Source organism: Xenopus tropicalis, chromosome 5, assembly GCF_000004195.4.
Source record: "Xenopus tropicalis strain Nigerian chromosome 5, UCB_Xtro_10.0, whole genome shotgun sequence".
NCBI lineage: Eukaryota > Metazoa > Chordata > Amphibia > Anura > Pipidae > Xenopus > Xenopus tropicalis.
The window spans coordinates 56,794,049-56,822,012 of record NC_030681.2 but is presented as its reverse complement, the minus strand read 5'-3'; the positions used below and the strand labels follow the sequence as shown (position 1 = coordinate 56,822,012).

The 27,964-nt window shown below is 38.7% G+C and overlaps 1 protein-coding gene across 2 annotated transcripts; it reads left to right on the top strand.

The window, feature by feature from the left end:
• The first annotated feature begins 153 nt into the window (after positions 1-153).
• rnaset2 (ribonuclease T2) lies at positions 154-27,555 on the top strand. 2 transcript variants are annotated; one of them, NM_001079248.1, is given in 10 exon segments: positions 154-240; positions 5,364-5,459; positions 8,514-8,574; positions 9,187-9,242; positions 10,521-10,578; positions 11,161-11,225; positions 13,487-13,600; positions 14,184-14,229; positions 15,885-15,959; positions 25,025-27,555. In NM_001079248.1, coding segments are annotated over 9 exon segments (753 nt in total). In that variant the 5' UTR covers positions 154-240; positions 5,364-5,373; the 3' UTR covers positions 25,217-27,555.
• Positions 27,556-27,964: the final 409 nt, after the last annotated feature.

Genomic DNA, 27,964 nt, shown 5'->3' with positions numbered 1-27,964 from the left:
AATTGCTTACTGATAGTGAACTAGTGAAACAGCTGCATTGCCTCTATGTCAGCACCAGGTGGCAGAGCAATGAAAGCCGGAGCCGGCTCAGGACTGAAAAAAGGAAGTAGGTTAGGTTTGTGGGTGGAAACAAGTCAGTGTTTACCCTTTGAACAGAATTCCTACAGTAACGAGTGGCATATTCGCTTGCCGGTAACGTTTTCTGCTTTTGGTTCTGCCCCGTACTCAGAACCCTAACAAGTAAGTGGGGAAACAAGCCGATAGCTTTGGGACAGTGTATGATTGGGTTACTCAGCTTGATGGGGGTTCTGCTGACTTTGCTGGCAACCGAAACAATGAAAAGGGAAGTAAAACAAGACGCACAGCTCCATCTAACCTTAGTTATTATGGAAGGCACTAAAGTTTTTTTTATTGATATTTGATTGAACGTCTGTGTGTTGTATTATACACGTACTGTACAAGCCTGTGTGTCATCTCTTCCCCCCTTCCCCGTTACTGTTGCAGGGTAAGCTCGTCCCTCTGTTCTGTCTCAGCACAGGACAATGCAACTAGCTGAAGAAGCTGGTAACGCGTAGCTTTCCGGGTAAAGGGATTCTGTCGTGATTTTTATGGTGTACTAAATTACACTGTTTACATAGCAAATAATTCACTCTACCATTTAAAATTTTATTCTTGAACTAACAAATGTGATTTTTTTTGTAGTTTGCTGCTGATCAGTTGCTGGGGGGGGGGAAGGGTGGGGAGTGATATCACTCTAACTTGCAGCTCAGCAGTAAAGTGTGACTGAAGTTTATCAGAGCGCAGGTCACATGGCTGTGGCCCTGGGAAATGAAGAATATGGCTAGCCCCATGTGAAATTTTTAAAATTAAATATTACAAAAATCGGTTTGTGCTTTTAAAAAACAGATTTCAATGCAGAATTCTGCTGGAGAAGCTCTATTAACTGGTGCTTTTTAGAAAAAAAAACATGTTTTCCTATGACTGTATTCCTTTAAGCACTGGGCAACATTTAAAGCATGCAGGCAGTGTGACACAAGCTATAGAATGAGGTTTATCATGCTGATAAAGTAGGGCTGCCTGACTGCTGTTTATGCTGTTCTCTTTGGCTGTGCCAGCTGCAGTTGCTGTTCCTTATTATCATTCTCAGCAATGTTAGAGATGGTTCAGGTTCAGTTTGACTGGTGGATTTGTTAGTTGCCCGTGCACTTTAGCTGTTCTCTGGTTACGCTATATAGGTAGGAGAGGCTTGTGATGGGTTTTAGAACATAAAGTTAAGGGGGAACATTTTGTGGTTTTTCAGATATTAGCAGTTTTTGGCTAACACCTGACTTTTAGCTCTCGTTTGGCGTTCTCTCTGCCAGAAATATCAACACTGCCTGTGCTAATAGCAGGCAAAATCAATTAAAACAAGTCGGTCAAAACACTTTTCTTTAGAGAAGCTTACCCTCATTTAGTTTAGCATAGCTTCAGTGTACACCATATGCTTCTAAATGCAATACTCAATCCCACACCTCTTACCTTGCCTAGTCCTGATTTTTCCCATTCCCATACCTTATGTCTCAACCCCTTTCTAGTTTAGATTGGGAAATCTTTTGGGCAGGGCCCTCTTCAACTCTTGTTTCAGTTATTGATTTTTTTGTATGTAAATCTGTGTGTTCAATGTACAGCGTTGCAGAATATGTTGGTGCATTATAATTACACGTAATAATAATGATATTAATAATAATAATGGCATTGTCTTCTCACTCCATGTATATGGTGGTTTTGACCCAAAACCACTTATGTGTTTTTCGGCTTAAAATATGTGCAGTAAGAGTCAGATGACACATTGTTGTCACATGACATTATGTATGACATTAGCTTTGCTGTGCTGAGAGCTGCTAGTTTTTAACACAAATACTGTGAATTTTATGTGCAACTCAAATATAGGTTTAATTCTTAAAGCAGAAATTTAAATGAGATATTTATTTAACTTTGGCTATGAGGATACTATATGTCCATGGTTCCTATGCCACCCCCCTTAAAAACACTTATTGTGGCAAGTTGCAGTGGTCCAGAATGGATATGCAGGTTGTGGCCCCATAATTGTTAAAATTGTTTGTGTTCAGTTCAGTGGATAATTAATCTGGATGATGTGAGATGTCTGTCACATATTCAGCAGACCGAAAGATGCAAATTTGTACAGGCCTGGTCACAGCTACAACCTTGCACACGGAAAACAAAATGTTTAGCTTCCCTTAAGAGAACGGCAAGTTGTGCCACTCTATGGGGCACATTTACTAATCCACGAACGCTCCGAGCGTTTGTTCGGTCGGTCCGATCGTATTTTCCTCGACTTTTTCGTACCTTGTGTATTTTTGGCGTTTTTCCCCATTCTTTTGAGTGACTTTTTCGTACTGTGCATTAAAAATTACGCAACAAAATCGTATTGTCGCAACAAGTACGAAAGTTTAGGATTCATTCAAGCGTCATTATCGTGACTTTCCTTGGGCCAAGTTGGAGCTGCACAGTGCCATTGAGTCCTATGGGAGGCTTCCAAAATCGCGCACAGAAGGATCAAAGTCGGAAAGGTTTCCCTGCATTTTACGATCATTCGGTACGAAAATTTTGTGACTTTCGGATCGCCAATACGATATTATCGTGACTAATATGATTTTATTGTAAGCATATTCGTGATATTTGCGATCTTAAGAAATTATCGTATCCAATCCGAATTTATGCCATTCGGGATTCAAACTCACGTTTTCATGAATGTGCCCCTATGTGTTCTACTTCATTGCTTGTCCCTGTGACCTTTTTCATGAAGGCTACAAAAATTTGTCAGTATGAATACTTATTAATTTTTTTAGATAATAAACTAGTCGCCAATAATATCTTAGAAATGGGACATCGCTTACCAGCTTTCAAATTTATTGGTATTGATTGTGTACACAAGCCAAAGAGAGAAGGGCATTAATCATGTTGTTATGAGAAACTTAGTAGATACATAGGTTGGGCACAAAATTATCTGGTTGTCTAAACACACTATGTTCATTCTTCTGCTTTTTGAGCCCTAGATAATATAATGAATTTCCTGTAGTTGGTTAATGTTAAAATATTTATTCATTGAGACAAACTGATACCAGTATTTATGTTTTTATGAAATTGAAATACATTTCTATTGTTAATGTTCCTACTTCTTCTTTTTGTAAATATTTGAGTTCTGCCATGTAGATTTTTTCCTTTAATCTTGTTTCTTCACTTAGCATGTAAATGATTTAAGGGTTTTTTAATTATGTCTTCACTTTGAATTCAAGTTCTTCTTTTTACACTTTGTAATTTCATCTTTTTACAACTAGATGTCACTGTATGTATGTTTGTTTGATCTGGTTATCTAAGTCTAAGCAGGATAGTAATCACTCTGCATCACTTCAGTTTTCCGAAGTTATGCGAAGTTACCTGTGGGAGGAAAGTTTGCACGACTTTTACTATTTTTGTCACTAGTAGAGAAGATATTGGCTTTTTAACTTGCTTTGTTTGGATTTTTTGTAGAGCATTTTGGGCTGCCAGCATGTCTTGTTTTGTCTTTTTCTGAATTACAGCTTTTTATCCGTAAAAATCCTCAAATCCTTCTAAACTAAGGATATCAATACCCCCCAAACACTACCATTTAATGTATAACCTGCGTTTATACTATTTCTACCAAGTGCATAACTTATCCATGTTGAACCTTTTTTTTTTTTTTTTGCCTGTTAGCCGTCCAGTTTTCCAGTTTAGTCAGATCACTCTGAAAAGTGGCAGCATCCTGCATAGAACTTTGGCATAATGACACCCTCTGCTATGGCTTATATGGTTGCAGAATACTTTAAAGGAATTTTAATGCTCACTTCCAGGTCATTAATAAACAAGTTCAAAAGCAAAGGACCAAGACCAGACCCCTGCGGTACTCTACTAAGAACACTGAAAATGTTCCATTTACCACCACTGTTTGTAATCTGCCTTTCAATCTGTTCTTTATCCAAGTACAAATCTTGTGTTCAAGGCCAGTACTCCTTAATTTTACTAGTAACCTTCTGTGTGATACTGTAGTGAACAGGTGGGAGCAGATGGGAGTACATCGGCTCTCTCCACCTGTCTAAAAAATGTAGGTGAAAAAAAAAGCCAATGTTGCGCCTAGTATGCTGTTAGCCAAAGATTGAGACCCAGAGAAAGGAAAGGGGGTAAACAATCACGGCTCTTAATAGCTTTTACATTTACACATAATGTTAAACCCACTGACCACATTCAACTAATGCAATATTGCAAAATTGCTTAGGATTTTATTTTCTTCCAGTAAGCAGAGGACTCATTTAATGGTGTGCTTGCTGTAGATTGTAAATGTGCTTGCTTTTTTTCCCATCTTCTCCCTTTTTTTTTTTTTTAAACGCCTTTCTGCTCCCTCCAATTGGTCCTCCAGCACTCCTGAGCTAATGAGTATCTTTGTCAGCACAGTGTTATTTAGCTTTAGTTTATTTTGTTTCCATTTTGTTGTCCATTTTATTGCATTTTCAGTTCTGCATAGCTGTTGATTGCTTGCTTGCCATTACAACAATGGCTGCTTTCAATTGCAACTACAATAACAAATACCCTTCTATCCACTGAAAATGTTGAATTACAGTATATTATAAAGCCCCTCAGAATTCATTTTTAATTCAATTAGCAGATGTATCAGCCTTGTGACAGTGAATAAATACTCTTTCTCAATTTCTCCAGGCACACTTAACTGTTTGTCCTGTCCCAGTGCACAGCATGCATTTGGTGGATAAGCAAAAATAGAAATGATACAGTTGAAATATTTGCAGAGTGACAGCAGCACTACTTGTTCGATCTAAAAATTACCCTACACATTGAGAAAAGCAAGTCTGACATGTGGCTATGGAGAAAAGTCAAACATGAGCCTCTGCTTTGCTAAAAATATGAACAAAAAAATTATTTTTCTGTGAAAACCCATTTACAATTATAGGTATTGAATCTCTTGTAGGGATGAACAAAAAAATTTGTGTAGCGAAAAGTATTGCCGCGCGACAATAAAATTTGCCTTGTGTTGCTCTAATTGATGTGGGTGTCGCTTTCTCTGACGCGTGTGTCCAAAAAATGACACGCATGTAGAAAAACTATCCGTGTATCAAAAGAAAAAGTGACACCTGCGCCAAAGAAAGCGACGCGCAGCTAATTATTTCACCCTGCAAATTATTTTGGCCATCCCTAATCTCTTAAAAATGTAAACATTTTGAAATTTTTAATAAACAGAATTCCTTAATTATTAAAAGGTTATGGACAAAAAGATCTGTTTAAAAAATACTGCACAACACTGGAGAGTCTTAATTATTTGTTCATTGCTTTAGGTTCTCAGCTATGGTTCTGTGCCTTCGACATGCCCTGGCTGTCTTTGTGACGTTGGTGGCTATTCATCATGGCTTTACATATGTACCAAAGTCAAGGTATGTACATTCTGCCCATACTTTATTTACATCATTTAACTGCAATTATGTAATGTTAAACTGCAATTATTTCTGACAGGAGAGGAAGATGAAGAGATGTGTTTTATTAATACTATACATGTAAGTCGCCGGCGGGATGGCGGGTCATGGCAACTCGGGGAGATTAGTCGCCCGCGAACAGGGAGTTTTGTCGCGGGCGACTAATCTCCCCCGTGTGCCAGAGCCCTTATTAGGGCTGTGGCACACGGGGAGATTAGTCGCCCACGACAAATCTCCCTTGTCGCGGGTGACTAATCTACCCGAAATGCGGGAAGATTTGTCGCAAGCGACTAATCTCCCTGTGTGCCACAGCCCTTAAAGCACGTAGAGAGTAATAAAGAACAATACATTAGATGGCCCTTCTTTGTTATTGCATCAATATAGATTTTTTAAGAAATCAGGTTATCAGAAATCAGTATATTATATATACGTTTATTTTCTGCATATAAACCCTACTTTTAAACCCCATCAACAAATTAATCGCTGCTATTTGAATATATGAGATACACAGGATCCAGAGATAATAAAGCTCAAAGAGACCTGTAGAGAAGTCTTTAAGGCAAAGGCACACAGTGCTGTTTGCAGTTTCTCAAATTATCAGCCTGCAGTTAATCTGTTTGCAACACTTGTTGATTCTTTGTTGATTCACTTTATCCTAAGGCGTCTTAGACAACATATTAGGGCTCTGGCACACGGGGGAGATTAGTCGCCCGCGAACAGGGAGTTAATCGCGGGCGACTAATCTCCCCCGTGTGCCAGAGCCCTTAGGCTGCAGTGGTGGAACTATTAGGATGTGGACCTTGCATTGTTCGACAGGTCTAAGGGCCCATCCATCAAGTTTCAAAAAAACAAATACAAAGAGGGCAAAAACCACTTTATAGACCTTGGTGGCCTGCCCAGGAGGAACTTTGACTAACAGCAAGCAGCCATTTCTTACAAGCTATAGACAGTGGCGCAACTATAGAGAAAGCAGATTCCGCAGTTGCTGGGGGGGCGGGGAAACAGGGGCCCCTATAGCTACTAAAATGGTGCGCACTTGCTATAGATGCGCAGTGAGCACACGTGCCTTCTGGTGAGGGTTAGGTACGCCCTGGGCCCCTCCAAAGAGATGCCGCAGGAGGCCCGACGGCGTGTCCTTACGCCACTGGTTATGGACTATCTTTCACTAATGTAGTCCTCTGCTATATTCAGTAAGCAAACAATAAGGAGCATTAAATATCTAAAATTAGTCAATCATAGTCAAACAGCCAATCGGAAGCTACCAGTCTCAGCTTATTCATTTATGGCAAAGTCTTTCTGTTGGTTGTGTAACGGTCCCCATACATGGGCCGATTCTAGCTGGCGATATTGGTCCCTTAGACCGATTTGGCAGCTAATCGGCCCGTGTATGGGCACTGCCGACGGGACCAGCCCGGGGTACCTGCAGCGCTTCCTCCTTCCTGTATCGATCGCGCGCATGCGCAGTAGAGTGAAAAGCTGAACTTTAACAGAGAAGTCGGCTTTCCACTCTACTGCGCATGCGCCTATTGTGTTAGTCGCAGCCAAACAAAGGAGGAAGCACGTCGCTCCAGGTTCCCTGGGCTGGTGCTGTTTTCTCCTAGCAGGGGCACCAACCCGGGGTACGAGGTAAGTGATTAAAGTCACTTGGGGGTGCCTAACATTTTAGCACCCCCAAGTGACTTAGCCTTTCCTTCTCCTTTAAGGATGTTCAGGCTGACAAATAAACATTAACAGCAAGCTGATAGGATGTGTTATACTGAAACTTCAGCTGATTAAATATACATTCTGTTTACTAGGTGTACTGGACCTTCTGTAAATGTAGAAATTAAAGGAGAAAGAAAGATAAAAACTAAGTAAGCTTTATCAGAAAGGTCTATGTAAATACAGCCATAAGCACTCACAGAAACGCTGCACTGACTTCTCTGTCAAAAGATTTGTTGTGTCTGTAATTCATGTGCCAGAGACATGCAGCTCTCTGCTCTCTCCCCTCTCCTGCTCCCCCCTCCCTCAAGAATGCTAAGAACTTACTCCCCCCCCCCGCTTAGGAATGTGGATCTGAGCCAATCAGTAGGACGCTGACTCATAGGGGCTGATTTACTAACCCACGAATCCGACCCGAATTGGAAAAGTTCCGACTTGAAAACGAACATTTTGCGACTTTTTCGTATGTTTTGCGATTTTTTGGCGTCTTTACCAATACGATTTTTGCGTAAAAACGCGAGTTTTTCGTAGCCTTTACGAAAGTTGCGTAAAATCTTGCGATTTTTCCGTAGCGTTAAAACTTACGCGAAAAGTTGCGCCTTTTTCGTAGCGTTAAAACTTAAAAGGTGCGAAGTTTCGCGTAAGTTTTAACGCTACGAAAAAAGCGCAACTTTTTGTGCAAGTTTTAACGCTACGAAAAATCGCAAGATTTTACGCAACTTTCGTAATGGCTACGAAAAACTCGCGTTTTTACGCAAAAATCGTATTGGTAACGAAAAATTCGTAAAGACGCCGAAAAAAACGCAAAACATACGAAAAAATCGCAAAATACCGATCTTTACGAAAAAAACGCAATCGGACTCATTTCAACCCGTTCGTGGGTTAGTAAATCAGCCCCATAGTCTTACAAACTGAGCATGTACACTTTTTCTCTGTCTCGGTCTCAGTGCAGGAGTGAGGCATTATGGGAACTTTCTTTACACAGCTCAGCGTTTTTTTCTTCCTGTTTGGCTTTTGATCATCTGTACAGGTGAAATATGGGGAGGCTTAAGGGGACTATTGAGACAACTGAAGGTATGCCTGCAGCTTGAGATTAACTCTTTATTAGCCTTTCCTTCTCCTTTAAACGGTAATGTACAGCTTAAAGTACCTTACCGCTTAATGCGTGACTGTCCAAATCAGTGCACCAGTACCATAAGCTGGACAGAAAAGGACTCACGGTTATAAACAAGTGGAATTAATTTGCTTCTGTTTTGATTTTTTTTTCATATCTTTGCCGCATAATACAAAATGTGCTAACTTTTTTTTTTTTAGACATAATCAAGAATGGAAAAAGCTTATATTAACTCATCACTGGCCAGCCACTGTATGTGAGGTGAGTTTCCTTTTTGCAAATATGGATGGAATTCTTTCAAACTAACTATCCTTCAGGCAGGAGACAATTTTAGGCTTCTGCCTGCAGTGTCCCTTCCTCAGGGCATAAAGGTATCACTAAATGTGCTCTTTGTGCCTCTAGACTCTTATTATAGCCCCTTGATTCACCTGAACCCTGCTTATCTTATATGATCTTAGGTACCGGAGCCCCAAACCACAAAACATTTTTACCATGCTTTATGGTTGGTATCAGGTTCTTCTGGTCAAATGCTGTCTTTGGTTTTCCCAACACATGTCATCTGGTACTGTGGGCAAATAACTAATTGTGTCTTGTCTGTCCAGAGCACATTGTTTCAGATGTCCTGGTCTTTGCCCAAGTGTTTATTGAAACACTTTAGTCTTGTCCTGTCCATGTCGTTAGTAGCAGGATCTACCTGTAGGTCCTGTGATGAAATTCTGGGGTTCTTATCTACTTTTTTTGGCATTTTGCTTTCGGACTGAACTTAAAAAAAATCATAAATTGCAAAAGGATGCGCTTTTTCACATGACTGTATACAGCATACATGGATCTAATAGCTACTGGGGCAAATTTGTCTTTCCTCTTGCTTCACAGATGGATCACAGTCACTGTAAGAATCCTCCAAAATACTGGACATTACATGGATTGTGGTAACTTTTCTTTCAAGAAATATATTATTGATATATATGCTAGTATGCACATGTTTAATTTTGTATGCTTATGTGTAGTTTTAGCAGTATAAAATGCAAAGATATTGAGGCTGGTGTACATCATATATTCATATTAAAGGAATTTTTTAGGCTAATTCCACTATTAAATGATGGTTGATCTGTCCTGTGAAAGTAAGAAAGAACACAGGTGACATAAGCATTAGTGATAATATTAAGACACAGGCAATCCTTCTATGCTTGATAAGAACACATTTCATTTTACACTGCTATTAGTTCTATCAATTAAAAAAAACATTCAATATTTATTTGTGTGGATTGGCAGTGGAATGGTAAGCGGTATCTCTGACACTTAAAGGGTACTTAACCTTTGGATTAAGTTTTAGGTGATGTAGACTATGATATTCTGAGACAGCCTGTAATCGCTTTTCATTTTTTGTTGCTGTTTAACTATTTAAAATAACAGCAGCGGTCCAGTTTGGAATTTCAGAAGCTATGTGGATTTTAGGGTTTGGTTTACCCTAGCAACCAAGCAGTAGTTTGACCTGATGATGAAAAGGAGAGGGCCTGAATAAAAAGAGAAATAATGCAAAGTAATAATAATAAAACTGTAGCGTAAAGGTGGCCATACACATAGCGATTTTCAATCTTTCGTGCAACCATTGCTCGCAGAAAAGATTGTTCCCACCCTCCACAGACATTTAGGGCTGAAACGTCAGATATGGAGGTAGAAACAATAGGAATTCTACCTACTTCTGCAGATTCAGCCCTGAACGTAGATTTTGCTTGCGTGCCTTCATTGGCGCCCGATCAAAAGCTTTTAACCCGCCCGTTCAACGAGTTGACCATTATCTGCAGCCTTTTGCGATATCGGTCACCTCGTCGAGCCACAATACACGCACTGAATATTGTACGAAACAATGTTTTGTACGATATCATTGGTGCGTGTATGGCCACCTTAACAGAGCAATAGTTTTTTGGCAGTTTAAGGTCAGCAATTTGCAAAATAAAGAGAGATGTAAAATAGGGTGGCAAATCATTTTACAAATTAAAAAGAAAAAAATAAGATCAGTTTCCCTGAGTTTCTTCCTGGACAGCAGAAAAGTTGGTAAAATAAGACATTCTGTAACATATTGTATATCACTTTCATTGTGTATCTAAGCACAAACATACCAATGAAGGGCAAACAAAGCCACACATCTCGCATATTTTTTGTATAAATATCCAGTATGCTAATAACTTGAACTTTTGTTTTATTAGGCCAGATAAAGCCCAAATGTGCAATAATTCTTGGCCGTTTGAATACTCCGAAATTCAGGTACAACTTATATGAATCTTATCACCAGTAAACATAACTTAATTTGAAGGGCAGGTTGCAAATTAAAATCAAGGCCTAAGCATTTTAATTACACCAGCATCTCCTAATATTAAGATATAATGGTGGCGCATGAGAGCTCAAAAACCTTGTTCTTGAACTCTGCCCCACACTTTGCACACTGGGTGCAGTTCTTGCAAAGAATACATCTCTGCCTGCTATTTTTATTACCGGTGGTATGGGAGCAGCCTTCAGATGTCCACACACTTGCTTCCTAACTTGCATGTCAATCAGATGCAAAATTTGGGGAGTTCCAGTGGGCACAGGGTGCAGCAGAGCCATGTGTTTCCTGCATACATTTGGCAGGGCAGGTTAAGTACATAAGTGCTTTGTCCACAATACTGCATTCTGGTAATGAGGTCCCCATCATATTAGACATTGATGCTGCTTGCCGGCGCTAGCCGAAGTAATGTTATGAATGGGAATATATTTAACCGGCTTTATTTCTGCTTAAACGAAAGCATTAATAAAACTTACTGAAAGCATCTTACAGCATTCTTTGTTATGCCTTTTTTCTTCATGCAGGATATTTTACCAGAGTTGAACCATTACTGGCCTGATATTCTTCATCCAAATAAATCTCAACTTTGGTAAGTGACTTTTTTTTTTTTTTTTTTTACCGCACAACTTTTTTTGAGGTCATTGGAATCTCTGCCTTTTTTTCGTGGCAAAACCTTACAAAAAAAATTCACTCATCACTAAAGGCTTTTCCCACTTTTGTATACCTTGGGATGAGCAAGTAATTACACAGAAAGCTATATATTGCACACAATTCAGCATCATTGTACTAATAATGCCTGTGCAATATGTAATTGAAATGGCATAAAATGCTCAAGTGATACACAAGTCAATTAACCCAGTGTACCTAAAAATTCATTTTAAACATTAGCAGCTTTGGCATGCCTGCCGACAAGCACAGATTTCTCTCTCAAATATGTGTCAAAAGTGGACACTTTTGAACAATCAGGGATTGTTCATTTTTTTATTCTTTTGAGCCTTTGTAAAGTAAAAGTCACGGCATACAATATTGAAATGAAACGTCTATATTCCCATACAGTACTTCCTCCTCCTTCCTTAATCTTTTCTTTGTCACTGGGTTGGGTTAATAACTTCCTTCTTTTACTATATACACATTCAGCCCATTTTGGTTGAATTTGGGTTTTCGTGATCTGGACGTCAGGAGAAAGGTTTTTTTAGTCTTATGTTGTAGTCAAATTCAGGCATTGTAGAGCAGATGAGTGACACCAGTTCTACCATCCTGCTTTCTACATGTTGTATGCTGGACACACATTTGATTAATACTGTGCAAAACTGTGTACAGCAGTGGAAAATATAGGTACAATTAAGGTATAGGACCAATTAACCAGAATTCTCAGGACCTGGGGTTTTTCAAATAAAGAGTCTTAACGTATTTTGGATCAACATACCTTAAGTCTACTTAGAAATAATTTAAACATGAAATAAACCCTGTAGTATTGTTTTATCAATATTGACTAATGATCATCAAGTACAAGATCCTGTTTTATTATAATAGACAACATTTAAATCATTTATTAAAATTTCAATTATTTGCATATAATCTACTGAATAATGGCCTATAAAAAAAGTGCATAACTTGCTGGGAAAATATACAAACAAGTGATAATGATTAAATTCAGTCACTGGCAGTAGGCACTGGAATCCTGCTTATATTTGACACAATGAGAGGCACCCCAATATGCCAGATCACAATTCTGCTTTAAAAAATCTTTCTCTTTATGGTTACTATCTGTCTGTAAAACTGGACATACTATGGATGACTTTTTATGTGGATGCCTGTTGACAGTACTGCTATGTAAAGTCTGCAGCTGGCATCTTAATTAACTGTTTAATAATTATAAGTAGAAAGGGGATTTAAAATTACATAATTTCCATTTTATAATGGGGGGGGGGCCGAAGGTTGGGTTTAAAATGCAAGTTATCATCTTGATTAGGTAAAGAAGTAAGGCCAATAAAAAATGTCCCCCTAACAACTGAGCTGTCACTTTACCAGGAATACAGAGCAATATCTGTTTGTTTGTTTTTACCTGTAATTCTGCAACACCAAGAACACTTGTTTAACATTCCTTTAAAGGGCTCCTGTCACCCAGACATAAATCCTTTTCCAATTAAACATAAAACCCAATTCTTTTTTTTATTAAAACCTCCATACCTGTTATAATCCCATTAAAAAAACTCGGCTATTAACCATTTTTTGCCTTCGCCACATCTATGCCTGAGGCAGGGCAGGAAGATACTTTAACTTTCCATTCTGCACCTCCTAGATGTCACTGCACTCTTCATTCCCCCTCTTTCCTTACTGTCTATAACTGTGTATCCTGTGCATGGGTATCAGGTCCCCCATTTTTGTTCATATACAAGATTTTGAGATTATGCAAAACTTGCCTTAATCAGTGTTCCCAAAATGGCACCCACCTGCTGTAACTGTGCATTCCAAGACTGAAGGAAACAAGATCCTGGATAACAGGCCCTTTTAATAAGTTTTAACTTCATCCTACACTTCTATCATCAGTTACCAACAGCACTTTTTATATGCCTTCTTCTCCTAAGGGAGCAAATTAGACTGCAATTTGGCAGTAAAAAGGTTATTTACAGGTCCAAGAAACATTTGATTAGACAGATGTTCCTAGTAAGGTGATCACCCAAATCAGACTCAAACAATTGATTAATAGTTTCACATAAAAGTATATCTTAAAACCTGGTGCTATAGGAATTATTTATCACGTAGAAGCACAGAGTGATAGCAATTATATTAAAATATGTTCCTTTAAAAAGAAATATGCATCAATTGTTGTTTTGCTTTATTAAATAGGAAACATGAGTGGCAAAAACATGGAACTTGTGCTGCATCTTTGGAGTGTCTGAATACCCAACACAAATACTTCAGCAAAGGCCTTGAACTATACACAAAGGTGGACCTCAATAGGTAACAGAAATGTAAAGCTGTTGACTCAAAATACGACTGCCTTTCTGTGTGCATTTGGTTTTTCTTAACTTTGATTCTGTTAAAACCTACTAGCTTGCCTGCAAGATAAAAAATACATTAAATATTTACATACATATATATAATACATGGAGAAGATTGGTAATTGAAAGAGACATCATTCCAGTCATAGGGAACCTTAGAAACGTTTTGTAGCCTATAAATAAGTTTAGATGCCTTCCTGGCCAGGACTGGTCTGACAACCATTTTGAAGTTGCTATGGATTTTTTTTTCTTCTTCTCCAGCAAATAAGAGACCGTTTCAATATGGATTTTTTTTTTCCTTGCTCTGGACAAGTTAGACGTTAATCAGTAGTTATTTATATGAAAGGTTGATGTTGAATGAGTGTTTAGACTTAAAATTCTCTGTTGCTCTGTACATGTCCTAAAAAAAGGCTAGCAAAAACCTAAATGATTTCTTTAGGTGAAGGTTAAGTAAATATAGAGAATTCGAATTTCATCTAGCGTAATGCTAATTTGTCTGATACTCATTGCAAAATACTCATACAAATAATTGTTTTTTTTAGTGTACTTGAAAAATCTGGCATCGTACCATCTACTAAATATTACCAGGTAAGATGTTATTTAGTATCTTAAGTAAAATGAAATTGCATTTTCCGCAACCAATGTTTTTGCTGTGCATATAGAAAATAGTTTTTTTTCCTGTTTAAGTACTATAATTTATTAACTCGAGTATTCCAGAGGCTTTTGAGCAGGGAGTTGGAGGTGTATGACAGCCATATGACAGTTGTGCAGTTTTTCAATTTAGGTGCCAAGATACCCATGATACAGTAAGCAGACGATAATCTTAAAGGAGAAGTAAAGTTATTTTGGCATTTTACTGCCAATAGATTTGCCACATTAGTGCCACCTAGAACAATATATTTATTCTGCAGAAACCAATACCATACCTGAGTAAACGACTTTAGAAGCTTTCTCCCTTTGCTTAAGATAGCAGCTGCCATTTTAGGTAGCTTCCTGCCTGCAGCTCTAGCCGTTATAGCTCAGATCACACATTCCTAAGGGAGGGGGGAGGGCCACTTTTCTTTTAACTTCCACCCAGTAGTCATGCACATTTGGAATGATCTCTATTTAGGCACTAGCTTAATGTGCTCTACACCAGCTCCAACACTTTTTAAAGGGTTTGGCCTGGGACTAATCTGTAATGTTCAGCAAAGTAAACCCTTAAAATTATTTAAAGATCTGTTTAAGTGACAATTTTTTGGTAACAGATGGTTTTGGGTTTTTTTTTGTTAATTTTTAATATGCAAATTAGTTTAGATTTGGTTTGAATTGGTAGATAACAGCACATTACTATTTAAGATGAATTTTTCGTATGTTTATTTTAGACATAAAAATGCATTATGTTAGGGGTTTCAGTTGTATGTTATGCCTTTTTATTTATGTCTGCAAAAGCTTGTGGAGTGTATAGGCAGTGTCTCCAAATGGGTTGTGTCTATTTAGTTTCTCTTACTGAACATGAGACTTTTTAATTGCATGCTCCAGTGTTGCCCTTCTGAGGACCCACTAAGTGACAAAAAAAAGCATGAACACTCTAAGGGGCTGATTTACTAAGACACGAATTCGAATCCGAATTGGAAAAATTCTGATTGGAAAACGAACATTTTGCGACTTTTTCGTATTTTTTGCGATTTTTTTCGGCGCCTTTACGACTTTTCGGAAATTATCGCGACTTTTTCGTTACCAATACGATTTGCGCGAAAAAAACGTGAGTTTTTTGTAGCCATTCCGAAAGTTGCGCAAAATCTGGCGATTTTTTTCGTAGCGTTAAAACTTGCGCGAAAAGTCGCGATTTTTTCGTAGAGAAAACTTGCGCAAAGTGTCGCACCTTTTAAGTTTTAACGCTACGACTTTTCGCGCAAGTTTTAACGCTACGAAAAAAATCGCCAGATTTTGCGCAACTTTCGGAATGGCTACAAAAAACTCACGTTTTTTTCGCGCAAATCGTATTGGTAACGAAAAAGTCGCGATAATTTCCGAGAAAATCGCAAAATACCGATCATTACGAAAAAAACGCGATCGGACGCATTCGGCCCGTTCGTTGGTTAGTAAATGTGCCCCTAAAAGTGAGGCTACTATAAACAAATGCGACCCCAAAAATATGATATTTTTGTGGAAATGATCTGATGCACAGCTTTGCTCTTCAAACCATTGACCCATAGTTTCTTGAAAAAAAAATTTTTTTTTCATACCTTTTTTTTTTATAGATAAAAGACATTGAAAATGCAATTATAGGCTGTTTTGGAGTGGTGCCAAAGATTCAGTGTGTTCCTCCACATCAGGTAAATTAATTCTTTTTTTTTTTTTTTTTTTTTAGTATGTATTTAATTAGCTTAGCACTGATTTCCTAAAGGGAGACTGTACCTCGAAACAAAGTATGTCTCAATAAAAATATATCAGCATTATTTCTGGTCAGGTGATCTCTGAGGGAAAACACATAATCACAAAATGGTGACTCAAGGTAAAAGATGTAAAAGGGCAATATTTACTGATATATGTCATACCTTCCAACTGTCCTGATTTTCGCAGGAGAGCCCTGATTTTAACAGCTCAGCCCACAGTCACTGGATTTATACTGAAAAGTCCATCATTTCCCTTTGATCTCCTGCACTGAATGCTAAAAAAAGATAAAACGTTTTTCAAACTTAATTAGATAACACCTGCACTTAGATACAATTGTAACTAATAAGATAAACAGGTCTCTTGGGGGAACTGAGACTTGCAGCTTAACCCTTTAAGTGCCAGCCGAATTCGTCATTTCGGTTCCCCCCAGTGCCAGACGTTTTTTAAGCATTTTGTACTCATTCACTTTAACAATGTTTTTTGGTAGAAAAACCTCCATGAAACTAGGGAAATTATATATCGTTTTTTTCGTCACTAATTGGGCTTCGACATACATACCAAATTTTATAACTTTTCTGGAGATATGATGTGTATTTTGGGTGAAATATGTAAAAAAAAAATAAAATTATGAAAAATTTCTGTATATTTTGAGTTTTTTTTCCATAGAAAAGTTAATTTTACACACTTTTTTTTGTTGTTTGTAAAAGCCCTGATACTCCCAAGTCCAACGATACCAAATATGTGGTGGTACCCCACAGTTCCTGTCCAGAAGTAACCCCCAAACTAAAGCAATACTTTGTACAATATCACACCAGAACAAAGCAGAAAAGCGCTTGTAACAGTTAAAACAGCATAACTTATATGTAAATCTAAAATATCCCCTCATGTTTGGTATCTTTAGAAACTACAGACCTTCAGGTTTCTAGGTGCAATGTAGTTTTCACTCAAAAGCCAAATACCTTTTGTCAGTGCATTGTGAAATTTGGAACTTTTTATGACTTTTTTTTTTTTTTCTAAAACGTAAACTTGGACGCATGATCAAATGTGGATTTGACAAAAAAAAATCTCATAAAAATTTTCTAACAAAGGCATATTTGAAAGACAAACTTCTCCTGAATAAAATGATGCCCCATATGTATGGGTGCACATAAAGACATGGGCACCAAACACTCCAAAGCAGGGGCAATGCACAAGGGCAATTACAGCTAAAAATGTGGGGGCTGCGCTCTATGTGCACTTCCTGCAGTTTTTCAGTGTTAACCCCCCCTACCTGTGAAATAACCCCCACAAACTATATATTTCTGAAAAGTGCACACCTTCAGCTATTCAGAGACACCACTCTTCTCTTTCTACATGGAAAATTGTGGCCGCAGTCCCTTGCAGAAGTCAGCGCTTTGGTCAGAAATCAAGGAAAAACCAGATAAAAAACCTAGATTTCTCCCCAAAATCTCCATGGCAACTACCAAAAACTTACTAAACATCAATCTGCAAGTTCCCCTGAATAAAACGATACCCCATATGTATGGGTGCACATAAAGACGTGGCCACTAAATGCCCCAAAACAGGGGCAATGCATAAGGGCAATTTCAGTTGAAATTTTGGGGGCTGCGCTCTATGTGCACTACCTGCAGTTTTTCAGTGTTAACCCCCCCTAATTGTGAAATAACCCTCACAAACTATATATTTCTGAAAAGTGCACACCTTCAGCTATTCAGAGACGCCACTCTCCTCTTTCTACATGGAAAATTGTGGCCGTAGTTCCTTGCAGAAGTCAGCGCTTTGGTCAGAAATCAAGGAAAAAACAGATACAAACCTAGATTTCTCCCCAAAATCTCTATGGCAACTACCAAAAACTTACTAAACATCAATCTGCAAGTTCCCTTGAATAAAACGATACCCCATATGTATGGGTGCACATAAAGACGTGGCCACCAAATGCCCCAAAACAGGGGCAATGCAAAAGGGCAATTTCAGTTGAAATTTTGGGGGCTGCGCTCTATGTGCACTTCCTGCAGTTTTTCAGTGTTAACCCCCCATACCTGTAAAAAACCCCCCACAAACTATATATTTCTGAAAAGTGCACACCATTAGCTATTCAGAGACGCCACTCTCCTCTTTCTACATGGAAAATTGCGGCCGCAGTCCCTTGCAGAAGTCAGCGCTTTGGTCAGAAATCAAGGAAAAAACAGATACAAACCTAGATTTCTCCCCAAAATCTCCATGGCAACTACCAAAAACTTACTAAACATCAATCTGCAAGTTCCCCTGAATAAAACGATACCCCCTATGTATGGGTGCACATAAAGACGTGGCCACCAAATGCCCCAAAACAGGGGCAATGCAAAAGGGCAATTTCACTGAGCTCTATGTGCACTTCCTGCAGTTTTTCAGTGTTAACCCCCCATACCTGTAAAATAACCCCCACAAACTATATATTTCTGAAAAGTGCACACCATCAGCTATTCAGAGACGCCACTCTCCTCTTTCTACATGGAAAATTGCGGCCGCAGTCCCTTGCAGAAGTCGGTGCTTTGGTCAGAAATCAAGGAAAAAACAGATACAAACCTAGATTTCTCCCCAAAATCTCTATAGCAACTACCAAAAACTTACTAAACATCAATCTGCAAGTTCCCCTGAATAAAACGATACCCCATATGTATGGGTGCACATAAAGACGTGGCCACCAAATGCCCCAAAACAGGGGCAATGCATAATAATGGGGCTGCAATTTATGTGCACATCTCAAAGTTTTTCAGACAAAATTGCCCCTTAACTGTAAAAAAACCCATATAAACTATACATTGATTAAAAATAGACAACTTCAGCTATTTAGAGACACCATTCTTGGTCTGAAAAAAAATATAAAGTTAGATTTCTCCCCAAAATCTCAACGGCAACTATCAAAAAACTTGCTCAGTATCAATTAGCAAGTTACCCTGAATAAAATTACACCCCATATGTCTGGTTGCACATAAGTACATGGCCGCCAAACCTGAAAATGCACTCTATGCACCCCTTGCAGTTTTTTACTTTACCCCCCCCCCCAAATAAACCCCTAAATTGTACTTTACTCACCTATTTCTGTTTTGTGGAGCATCTTTGATTTGAGTTCCATCTTTCCTGTGGTGTTATGATACCAGTTTTTTGCTTCTTCCTACACTACTTTAGAAATGACAAAATCTGCACCACATTTAGAAGGATATTTGCCAAAAAATCCATAGTAATTTGGCCCATAAATGATGCAAATGTCCTTAGAAGTTGCACTAAAGGTTAGGAATTTAGGTGCCAACAATAAAGCTTGGGGCATTAGCATCAGAGATAAAATTATGTGCACCATTACGTGCCGTGCAGCAGTCACCAGTGGCACACCAGTATTACGCAAAGTTTTTATATTTAGAGAGCCACTGCAACTTGTGTAACCTAACCAGAACATACAGTAGATATTCAATTTGTACTACAAGCACAAAAAACCATAATGTATCTGTCATCCTGTGCTCAAGAACCTTTGCAAAAAACTCAAGGCCTACACTTACAGTAGTTAAATGCTGCCCAGAAATGCAAAGTAATATACAAAACTATGCACAGATAACTGCGCTGACAGGCAAGCTTTTGAGGTGCCAGTAAAAGGACTTGTGGCATCAGCTTTAGAGATAAAAACATCTCATTGATTCATCACACACCACAAGTTTTATCATGCGCCCGGTCAGTCACCCAGCACCTCAGTTCGCTATACCAACAGCACAATATAAGTCCTACCCCATAACCAAAGAAACACTGCAACTAGCCTGAATAACCATAGCTCAAACACAAAAATCTGAATGCCCAAGAACAAGTCTAAACAACCACAAGCTACAAGCACACTTTGTTTTTCTGACAACCTGTGCAAAAAACAAAATCACACACCATAAATCCCTACTTTACTAAAAAAAAAACAACACTTTTGCCAATATGACACACCTTACCAAACTTTTAAACACATATATCTATAACCTAGTTATAAGTAAAGTACGGACCTGCCAGAATAGATAAACTCAATAAATAAAAAACAGCGTCACTTTGCCAGCACAGCTAAGTTTGGAGTCCTGAAACCTTGTGCATAAAAACCTAGAACATGCCAAGTTCACTATTCTGATATGCTAAATCCTTATTCCACCAACAAACCCAGAGAACCATAACCTACCTATAAAAACACAAAATTCAAGTCCTCTCATAGTGTACCACAGTATGGTACACTTCAAAACATGGGTGGAAACACAAAGCAGGCTTGCTAGGACACTTGGGACAATAATACCGGACATCTCGCCTAACACCCTTGGAACGGCAAACCTTACATTTTCTCTGGGCATATGTTTTTTTAGGTGTTGGTGGAATTTGTGCTATAAAATGCTTACCCACCATTCGGGCAACATTGTCATTACCTGGCATGTCAGGAACCTCCTCTACATCACCAAACAACAAGGAAGGGAGCAACTGCAGCAAATAATTGTAATAAGACAATCTGGGGCCTGGTACTGCCGCCTTGTAAACGACATAAGAATTATAAAGGGCCATTTGGATCATATAAATTGCTGCTTTTTTGTACCAGGCCCTGGTTTTTCGGGTGGCATTATAATAATGTTATATTTGGTCGGATTTATCAACACCACCCATATGCTTACTATATTCTTTACTACACAGTGGCTTTGTTTTTGAGGGCCTACCGCCACTTCTGTGTTGGACAATCATGGTCTCATCGTGGATAGTAGTAAGCATAAAAACAACTTTGGTGTCTGAATATTTTATGGCCAAGAGCTCATTGCTTCTTAGAGCATGTACTTCTCCACGCTTCAGTTTCTTATCCAGCAATTCCCTGGGCAGTCCTTTGCGGTTACGGTTGACTGTGCCGCAGGCTGGGGTGTCCAAAGAATTTAGGGCTCTAAATAAAGGGATGCTTGTGTAAAAGTTATCCACGTATAAGTGGTAACCTCGGCCCAGCAGTGGAGTTATGAGCTCCCAAACAATTTTACCACTGGTAGTCAAGTCAGTGGGACAACCGGGGGGGTCCAAATTAGTGTCCTTTCCCTCATACAGCATGAAATAACTAGTGTAGCCCGTGCTGCTTTCACAGAGTTTGTAAAATTTCATCCCATAGCGAGAACGCTTACTTGGGATATATTGGCGAAATTTTAGGCGCCCTTTGAAGAGCAAAAGGGACTCGTCAACACAGACATTTTGGGAGGGGGTGTAAACCTCTGCGAAGCGCTGAGACAGGCTATCTATAAGGGGCCTCAATTTATAAAGCCTGTCATAACCGGGCTCATTAGGGGCAACAGCCGTTGTGTTGTCGTTAAAGTGAAGAAACCGCAATAAAATTTGATAACGGTTTCTTGGCATAACGGCTGAAAAAAGAGGGATGGAAAGGACTGTATTGGTATCCCAGTAGGAAGCTAAAGAATTACGTTCTACGAGTCCCATTGCCAATGTAAGAGCCAGGAATCTTTTTATTTCGTTTATATTTGTGGGATACCATGCCTGGGCTCTTGAAAAACCCGGTAAAGGGTTGCTGGCAAGATACTGCTCAGCATACAAATTTGTGTAACGGACCATGTCCTGTAGGATGGCCTCTGTAATATAGAGATTAAAAAAATCTATAATTTCAAAATTAGTGGTGTCCACACTGATGCCAGGGACTGCAGTGAAAGGGGGAATTTCAGGGACATAATTACAGGGAGGCCCCCACGCAGGCTCTCCAACTGCTGCATCAGTGCTACCCTCACCCTCTTCTACTTCCATGGGTACATCTTGGGCACTACCACCAGCCTCTGCCTCTTCAGCAGTAAGCGTGCCACCACTACTAACCTCTGCGCTAACCGTGTCACTATCGTCTATCTCTGATTCCTCAGTAGAGTGGTCAGATGGCACATACTCAGACCCAGAATCGCTAAATTCTTCTGAGCTGGAGTCCATGCAATACCTAGCAGCTTCCTCGGTGCTGTAAAACCGTTTGGCCATTGTGCCAGAAATATACCGACAACTGCAAATCTAGCAATCAGCAGGCAAAGTGAAAACAAGCAAGCAAAAAAAAAAAAAAAAAAAAAGCAGCAAGCAAGACAGCACTTGTAATAGGAGAAGCTAGAAAAAAAAAACCTCACTGTAACCTTTTGATAAACTCAAGCCAGCAAGGGATGACCAGGAGTTAACCTTTGGCAATAGAAACTACTAGAACAATCTGAACTTAGCACCTCTGGATCTTTCTAGAACAACTGAAACCAAATGGAATAAAACCACTAAAAGCAATCAAAGAACAATAATTACAATGAAATCGGTGGTCAGAGCCCTGGATCCACCAATGTCACTGCAAAAGCAACCTTTTAGGGGCACTAAATACACAATAAAGAACAATGCAAAGATAAAACACCATAAAATCAGTAAATTCAAATAAAACCACCCAAACCAACAAAAGAACAATAATTGCAATGAAATCGGTGGTCAGAGCCCTGGATCCACCAATGTCACTGCAAAAGCAACCTTTTAGGGGCACTAAATACACAATAAAGAACAATGCAAAGATAAAACACCATAAAATCAGTAAATTCAAATAAAACCACCCAAACCTACAAAAGAACAATAATTGCAATGAAATCGGTGGTCAGAGCCCTGGATCCACCAATGTCACTGCAAAAGCAACCTTTTAGGGGCACTAAATACACAATAAAGAACAATGCAAAGATAAAACACCATAAAATCAGTAAATTCAAATAAAACCACTCAAACCAACAGAAGAACAATTATTGCAATGAAATCAGTGGCCAGAGCCCTGGATCCACCAACGTCACTGCAAAAGCAACCTTTTAGGGGCACTAAATACACAATAAAGAACAATGCAAAGATAAAACACCATAAAATCAGTAAATTCAAATAAAACCACTCAAACCAACAGAAGAACAATTATTGCAATGAAATCAGTGGCCAGAGCCCTGGATCCACCAACGTCACTGCAAATTCAGCACCCAATAGCAATAAAAAAGTTACAGTGCAATAGAATAATTCAAAAACAGAAATCAATTATGAAAATGCAAAAAAAACACTAAAATGCAACCAAATAAATCAGATAATTATAGAGCAAGATCAGAAATAAAGTTTTAGTAAAAAAAAAGACTGCCAAAGAAAGCAAAGGAAGAAAGAAAAGAAAAGAAAGAAAGATTTTTTTTTTTTTTTCTAAGTGTAAGTGTGTGTGTAAGTGTCTGTGTGTGCTTGGGAAAGTTGTAAATAAGTGTGTATGTGTGTAAAAGTGTAATAATGACAAAGATAGAAGAAGAAATGGAAAAAAAAAAATAAAAAAATTTTTTAGACAGTTGAGATAGAAATAAGCAAAATAAACAGTGGTTAGAGAGTTGTAGTTCAGCTCACACAATGCAGGCAGGCAATCAGGGCGACCAATCCAGCAGGAAGGCAGCAGGAAGGCAGCAGGGGGGCTCCAGCAGTCACATGTGCGCAGCAGGAGTGAAGAGGCGACGCGGGGGCGGCGATATTTAAAGGGACAGCAGTGGACACGTCATCAATGCGTGTCCACTGCTGTCATTGGCTGAGGGACCGGATCGGTGCGGCTGGGCGACCGGATCTGTAAGTATGTCCTTATTCGCTCGTTGCCTAGGGGGTTGTGAAGGCTTTACAAGCGCTGCGCTGCTTTAAAAGCGAGCGCAGCGCTTGTAAACCCGACAGTGCCATTGGACATAGATTCTACGTCCCATGGCACTTTGGTCCCTTGGTACCTGGGACGTAGAATCTACGTCTCTTGGCACTTAAAGGGTTAAACGACCCCACACTCAAAAATTGAATCAGTGAACAGCCTATTTGAAATCTTTCAATACCTGCCACACTGGTTGTTCAGAGGTTAATAGTGAGGCTGCAGCATCCCCTTAATCACTTAGATTTCCTTTTCCTCCTGTAACCCACTTGGCCCCCCCTCAGGAATTTGCTTTGACTTCTGGCTTGTTTATTACTAAATTACAGATTACTAAATACGCCCTCCAGTCTAGCAGCCAGTAAAGAGATGGCATTGCTGGTTCCCATAGAAACTCAGCTCTACCTGTCTGCTTTAGTTTTTTTCTCCTAACCTCCTCTCCTGAGCTCAGCTCAAACAACGCAGAACTTTTATCAAAGACAGGTCTGCCTGTGTGAGCCTGTATTCTTGATGAAATGTATGCAGAATAGGGGTCTTTGTGTGTGTATGCTGTTTGCAGATTTAAATGTATCTGAGTATGTATCAGAGGAAAAATGGCCACCGGGTAAAAGTTGCTTTTTGCTTTAGGAAAATGTGATGGTGCTGGCAAGAGAAGGGGATATATGCAGTACAAATTATGCCATTTGGGTGGGGGAAGACGTGCCCAACTGATATACATTGCAGGCAAATGTAGGCTTTACATTTCCTTTTAAAGGGAAATTTCACCTTCATTAGCAAAATTGTCATAACACATAAAACAAGACCCCAGAAATGTATTCACACTTTACATGACCTGCCAAATTTGGTCAAATGGGACATTTGAGGGGATGTGGTCACAAAAATCGTCATGGCCAGAAAATTCTGCTTTGCTACACGTGTCATCTTTCATTTTTCAACTGTTGCAAGGTATGGTATGTTCCAATTTGGTAAAATTCTTTATTAGACCATTTTAATATGATATAAACATATATATAAATAGATATAGACTATCTCTTGGTTAAGTATTCATTCTGGGGGTTTAGTTAACCTTTAAGCAACCAAGTTATTTGCACATTTTGATTTAGCACTTTCACAGAGTTCCATGTAAAAATTCTTATTGTCATATATTTAGGGCTTATATACTGTATAGTGCATATTATCTAGATATCCAAAGTAGCCCACATACTGTAGATCCACAGAAGAGAAGGGAGGTCTAATTGCACAATATATAAAGATACCTGTTCCATTAATTAGAATATATATGTGTCACTTTGCAGCCAATTTTGTCAAATCGTTTATTATTATTTTTCATTTAATTTTTAGGGTGAAAACGTGCAAACACTTGGCCAAATAGAAATTTGTTTCACTAAGGAGTTACAGCTGAGGAATTGCACTGAGCCAGTGGACGAGAGCCTGCTTTCCCTGAATGATCCACTAAATTGGTCATACAATGACGACCTTCATGTTTGTGATAACAGTACAAACACACTTTACCCTCCTGTTAAAGAACTATAAATAACAAGCTCGCAGTGCTTGGGGTGAATGTGGGTACCACAAATAATTACATGTGTATATGACTACCAGAAAAAATAAAAATAAGAGTGCTGTAGATTCACTTTTAACTTTTAGGTTAATGGCATAGGGGTTGTTAAAACTTACCAAAATATAAAGTAATTCAAATCAAAACCCATAAAAAGACATTTATATCTTATGGCACACAGGAGTTTTGACTAGCCCTGTACTTGTCAGTATTAATATAGTCTTTCTTGAGTTTTTCTTGAGGGTTTACTCTTGAGATGCTGTATGGTGGCATGTTGATGCATTTCACCATGTTCTATGTTTCCTGTACCCAATGCACTGTGCAGAGCCACTGAATACTGCATGTTGCATCTCTAATGTGCTCTATTAAGTTTATGTGGTGGACCAACTCATCAAAAAAACCACCGTACAGGAACGCAGGGCCCTCAGGCAGTGGCTCTGTGTTTGTTCTTGCAAAGCAGCTTTTGTTATTTTTTCTTAGGCTGATTTAGGCCGATTTTCAGCCTGTGAAAAACAGAGGCAGAAAAGGAGCCCCTACACTGGCACCAGTTCATTTGCCTGCACCCAAAACCATTGCATTGACCCAGGTATAGGCACACACAGGGGATATCGGTGCTGAAATCTGAGAGTTTGAATTTCTCCTCTGATATCTGGCCTGTGTGTCTGCACCCGGCCTCACACAGTGGTTCCAGGTGCAGGCAAGACTATATCAGCCCCATATGGCATCAGCCTTGTATTTCTCTTTTCTTTATTGATCAGCCGCCTTTCTGTACCTAATGTCTGACCAAAGAATTCATTTAATTTAACAACAAATCAGACCTAAAAATGTAACATGAGTTTTCTTTTTCCCTTTTATTGATTTTTTGCAGGTAAAGTGTAGTAGTCTAGCTTAATCCTTAAAAAAAAATAACACATAGGTGCTTAAACAATATAAAACTTTACATTTGATAATTATTTTGCTAAACGGAAGATTGTGGGAGCTGTCTTTTAGAGACTGTAATTTAAATCTTTAAAGTGAAACAAAAAATTGTTTTTTTTGCAATGTTCTCTTAATCTGTAAGCATTACACACACATTACATGTTCGGCTGCTGTATGGGAAACTTTCAGTTCCTTTGAAGGGTAGCCAGGGGGTAAGTCCAAAGGGCCGTTTCTCCTCATGTGTTTATTAATGGTGCATGCAGTCCATTATCTACATTTCTCCAGGATTATTAAAAATCAGTCAGATTAAAAGGGAAATCTACAAACAGGGTTGCTGCAATAATTAAGCTGCAAATGTAGCAAAAACTGTAGCTGCAAATGTGCAAATGTAGCACCAAGAATATGGTAATACTTTCTTTTTCCAGCATATTTTAACAGTGCTGTTACATATAGTTTACAGGAAGGTATATTTACCAAAATTCAAATTTTTGAGGTTTCAAATGACCTCACAATTAAAAAAAACAAAAACTCAAATGTTTGCTTATTTATTAAAAAATCTGATTACAAAAAACTCAGTTGAATAAAATAATGATTGAATACCTGGAATTTGCGTTTACAAGCTCAAAAAATACTAGAATTGAGTTTTAGATTACCTCATAAGCTTTATGATGCTGAAGTTTAACATTCGAGTTTTTTGTGTTAATAAATACTGGATTTGAAGTTCTAATGTGAGTTTGTGAGTTTTAGCTGATGAAATCGCAGTAAAAATTAATATATGAACATTGATAAATCTCCCCCTAGCGTCTAACAGTGTATATGTTTATCTATCTTTCTAACTCTAAAAATATATTAAAAAATCATGTTAAAATACGGCTACACTCACATGCCTAGTGGGAGGTGTATCCTTTATATGACTGTGGGGGGGGGGGGGCAGGTCAGGCATGAGGTAAATGCAATAAAAATAGTGAAACTATTATTAAGTACTTGTTAGGCTGCATAATCATAATAGAATTTTACATGTACATGCTGAGATAAAACCTTGGGTTGATAGAGCTTTTTGTTTAAACCACGTGGCTGTGATTCTGAGCATTACTTTATGCAGAAGGAAAGGTAAAATCTATATTTTGATTTTCTTTTTTTAATCTCGGCAAACAAAATCTTCAGCTCAGGGGTTTCCAATGCTAAAAACTTGATGATTATTGCTGTTAATAAACTTGATTCTTATTGGGATTTTTGGCAGAATAATGTATGCTGCACTTACTTGATCATATGAGGCTTAAATACTGTGATTGTTAAAAATAAATACATCTCTAATTCTTTGTTACATATGAGAGTAAATTACATGTTTCCTACTTGTAGTAATAATCGTATGTGGTAAATAAAAATATAGAACTAACCCAGGTGTAATGTTTTAACTTGATTGTAAATTACCATGGTGCAAACAAAGTTTAAAGTAGTATGCTTTTATCATGTATTGAAGTAGCACTGCAAGGACTAAAGGTGGCCATACACGAGCAGATCCGCTCGCTTGGCGATGTCGCCAAGCGAGCGGATCTTCCCCCGATATCCCCACCTACGGGTAAAAAAAAAAATAATAATAATAATAATAATAATAATTTAGGTAAAAAAAATAATAATCCGATCGTTTGGCCCTGGGGCCAGACGATCGGATTATGTGAGCGGCAATGGGGCAGTCGGATCGGGTACCGCATCAACGAGCCGATGCGGTCCCCGATCCGACCAGATTTTCTAACCTGGCCGATCGAGATCTGGCCAATTTCAGGCCAGATATCGGTCGGCCAGGC

What these genes read in the sequence shown, in the direction of transcription:
- rnaset2 (XM_031901815.1), top strand. Translation starts at nt 5,374, where the DNA reads ATGGTTCTGTGCCTTCGACATGCCCTGGCTGTCTTTGTGACGTTGGTG. An exon ending in CATCTACTAAATATTACCAG is followed by an intron (nt 14,230 to 15,884) that starts GTAAGATGTTAT and finishes TTTTTTTTATAG; the next exon opens with ATAAAAGACATTGAAAATGC. An exon ending in AGTGTGTTCCTCCACATCAG is followed by an intron (nt 15,960 to 25,024) that starts GTAAATTAATTC and finishes TTTAATTTTTAG; the next exon opens with GGTGAAAACGTGCAAACACT.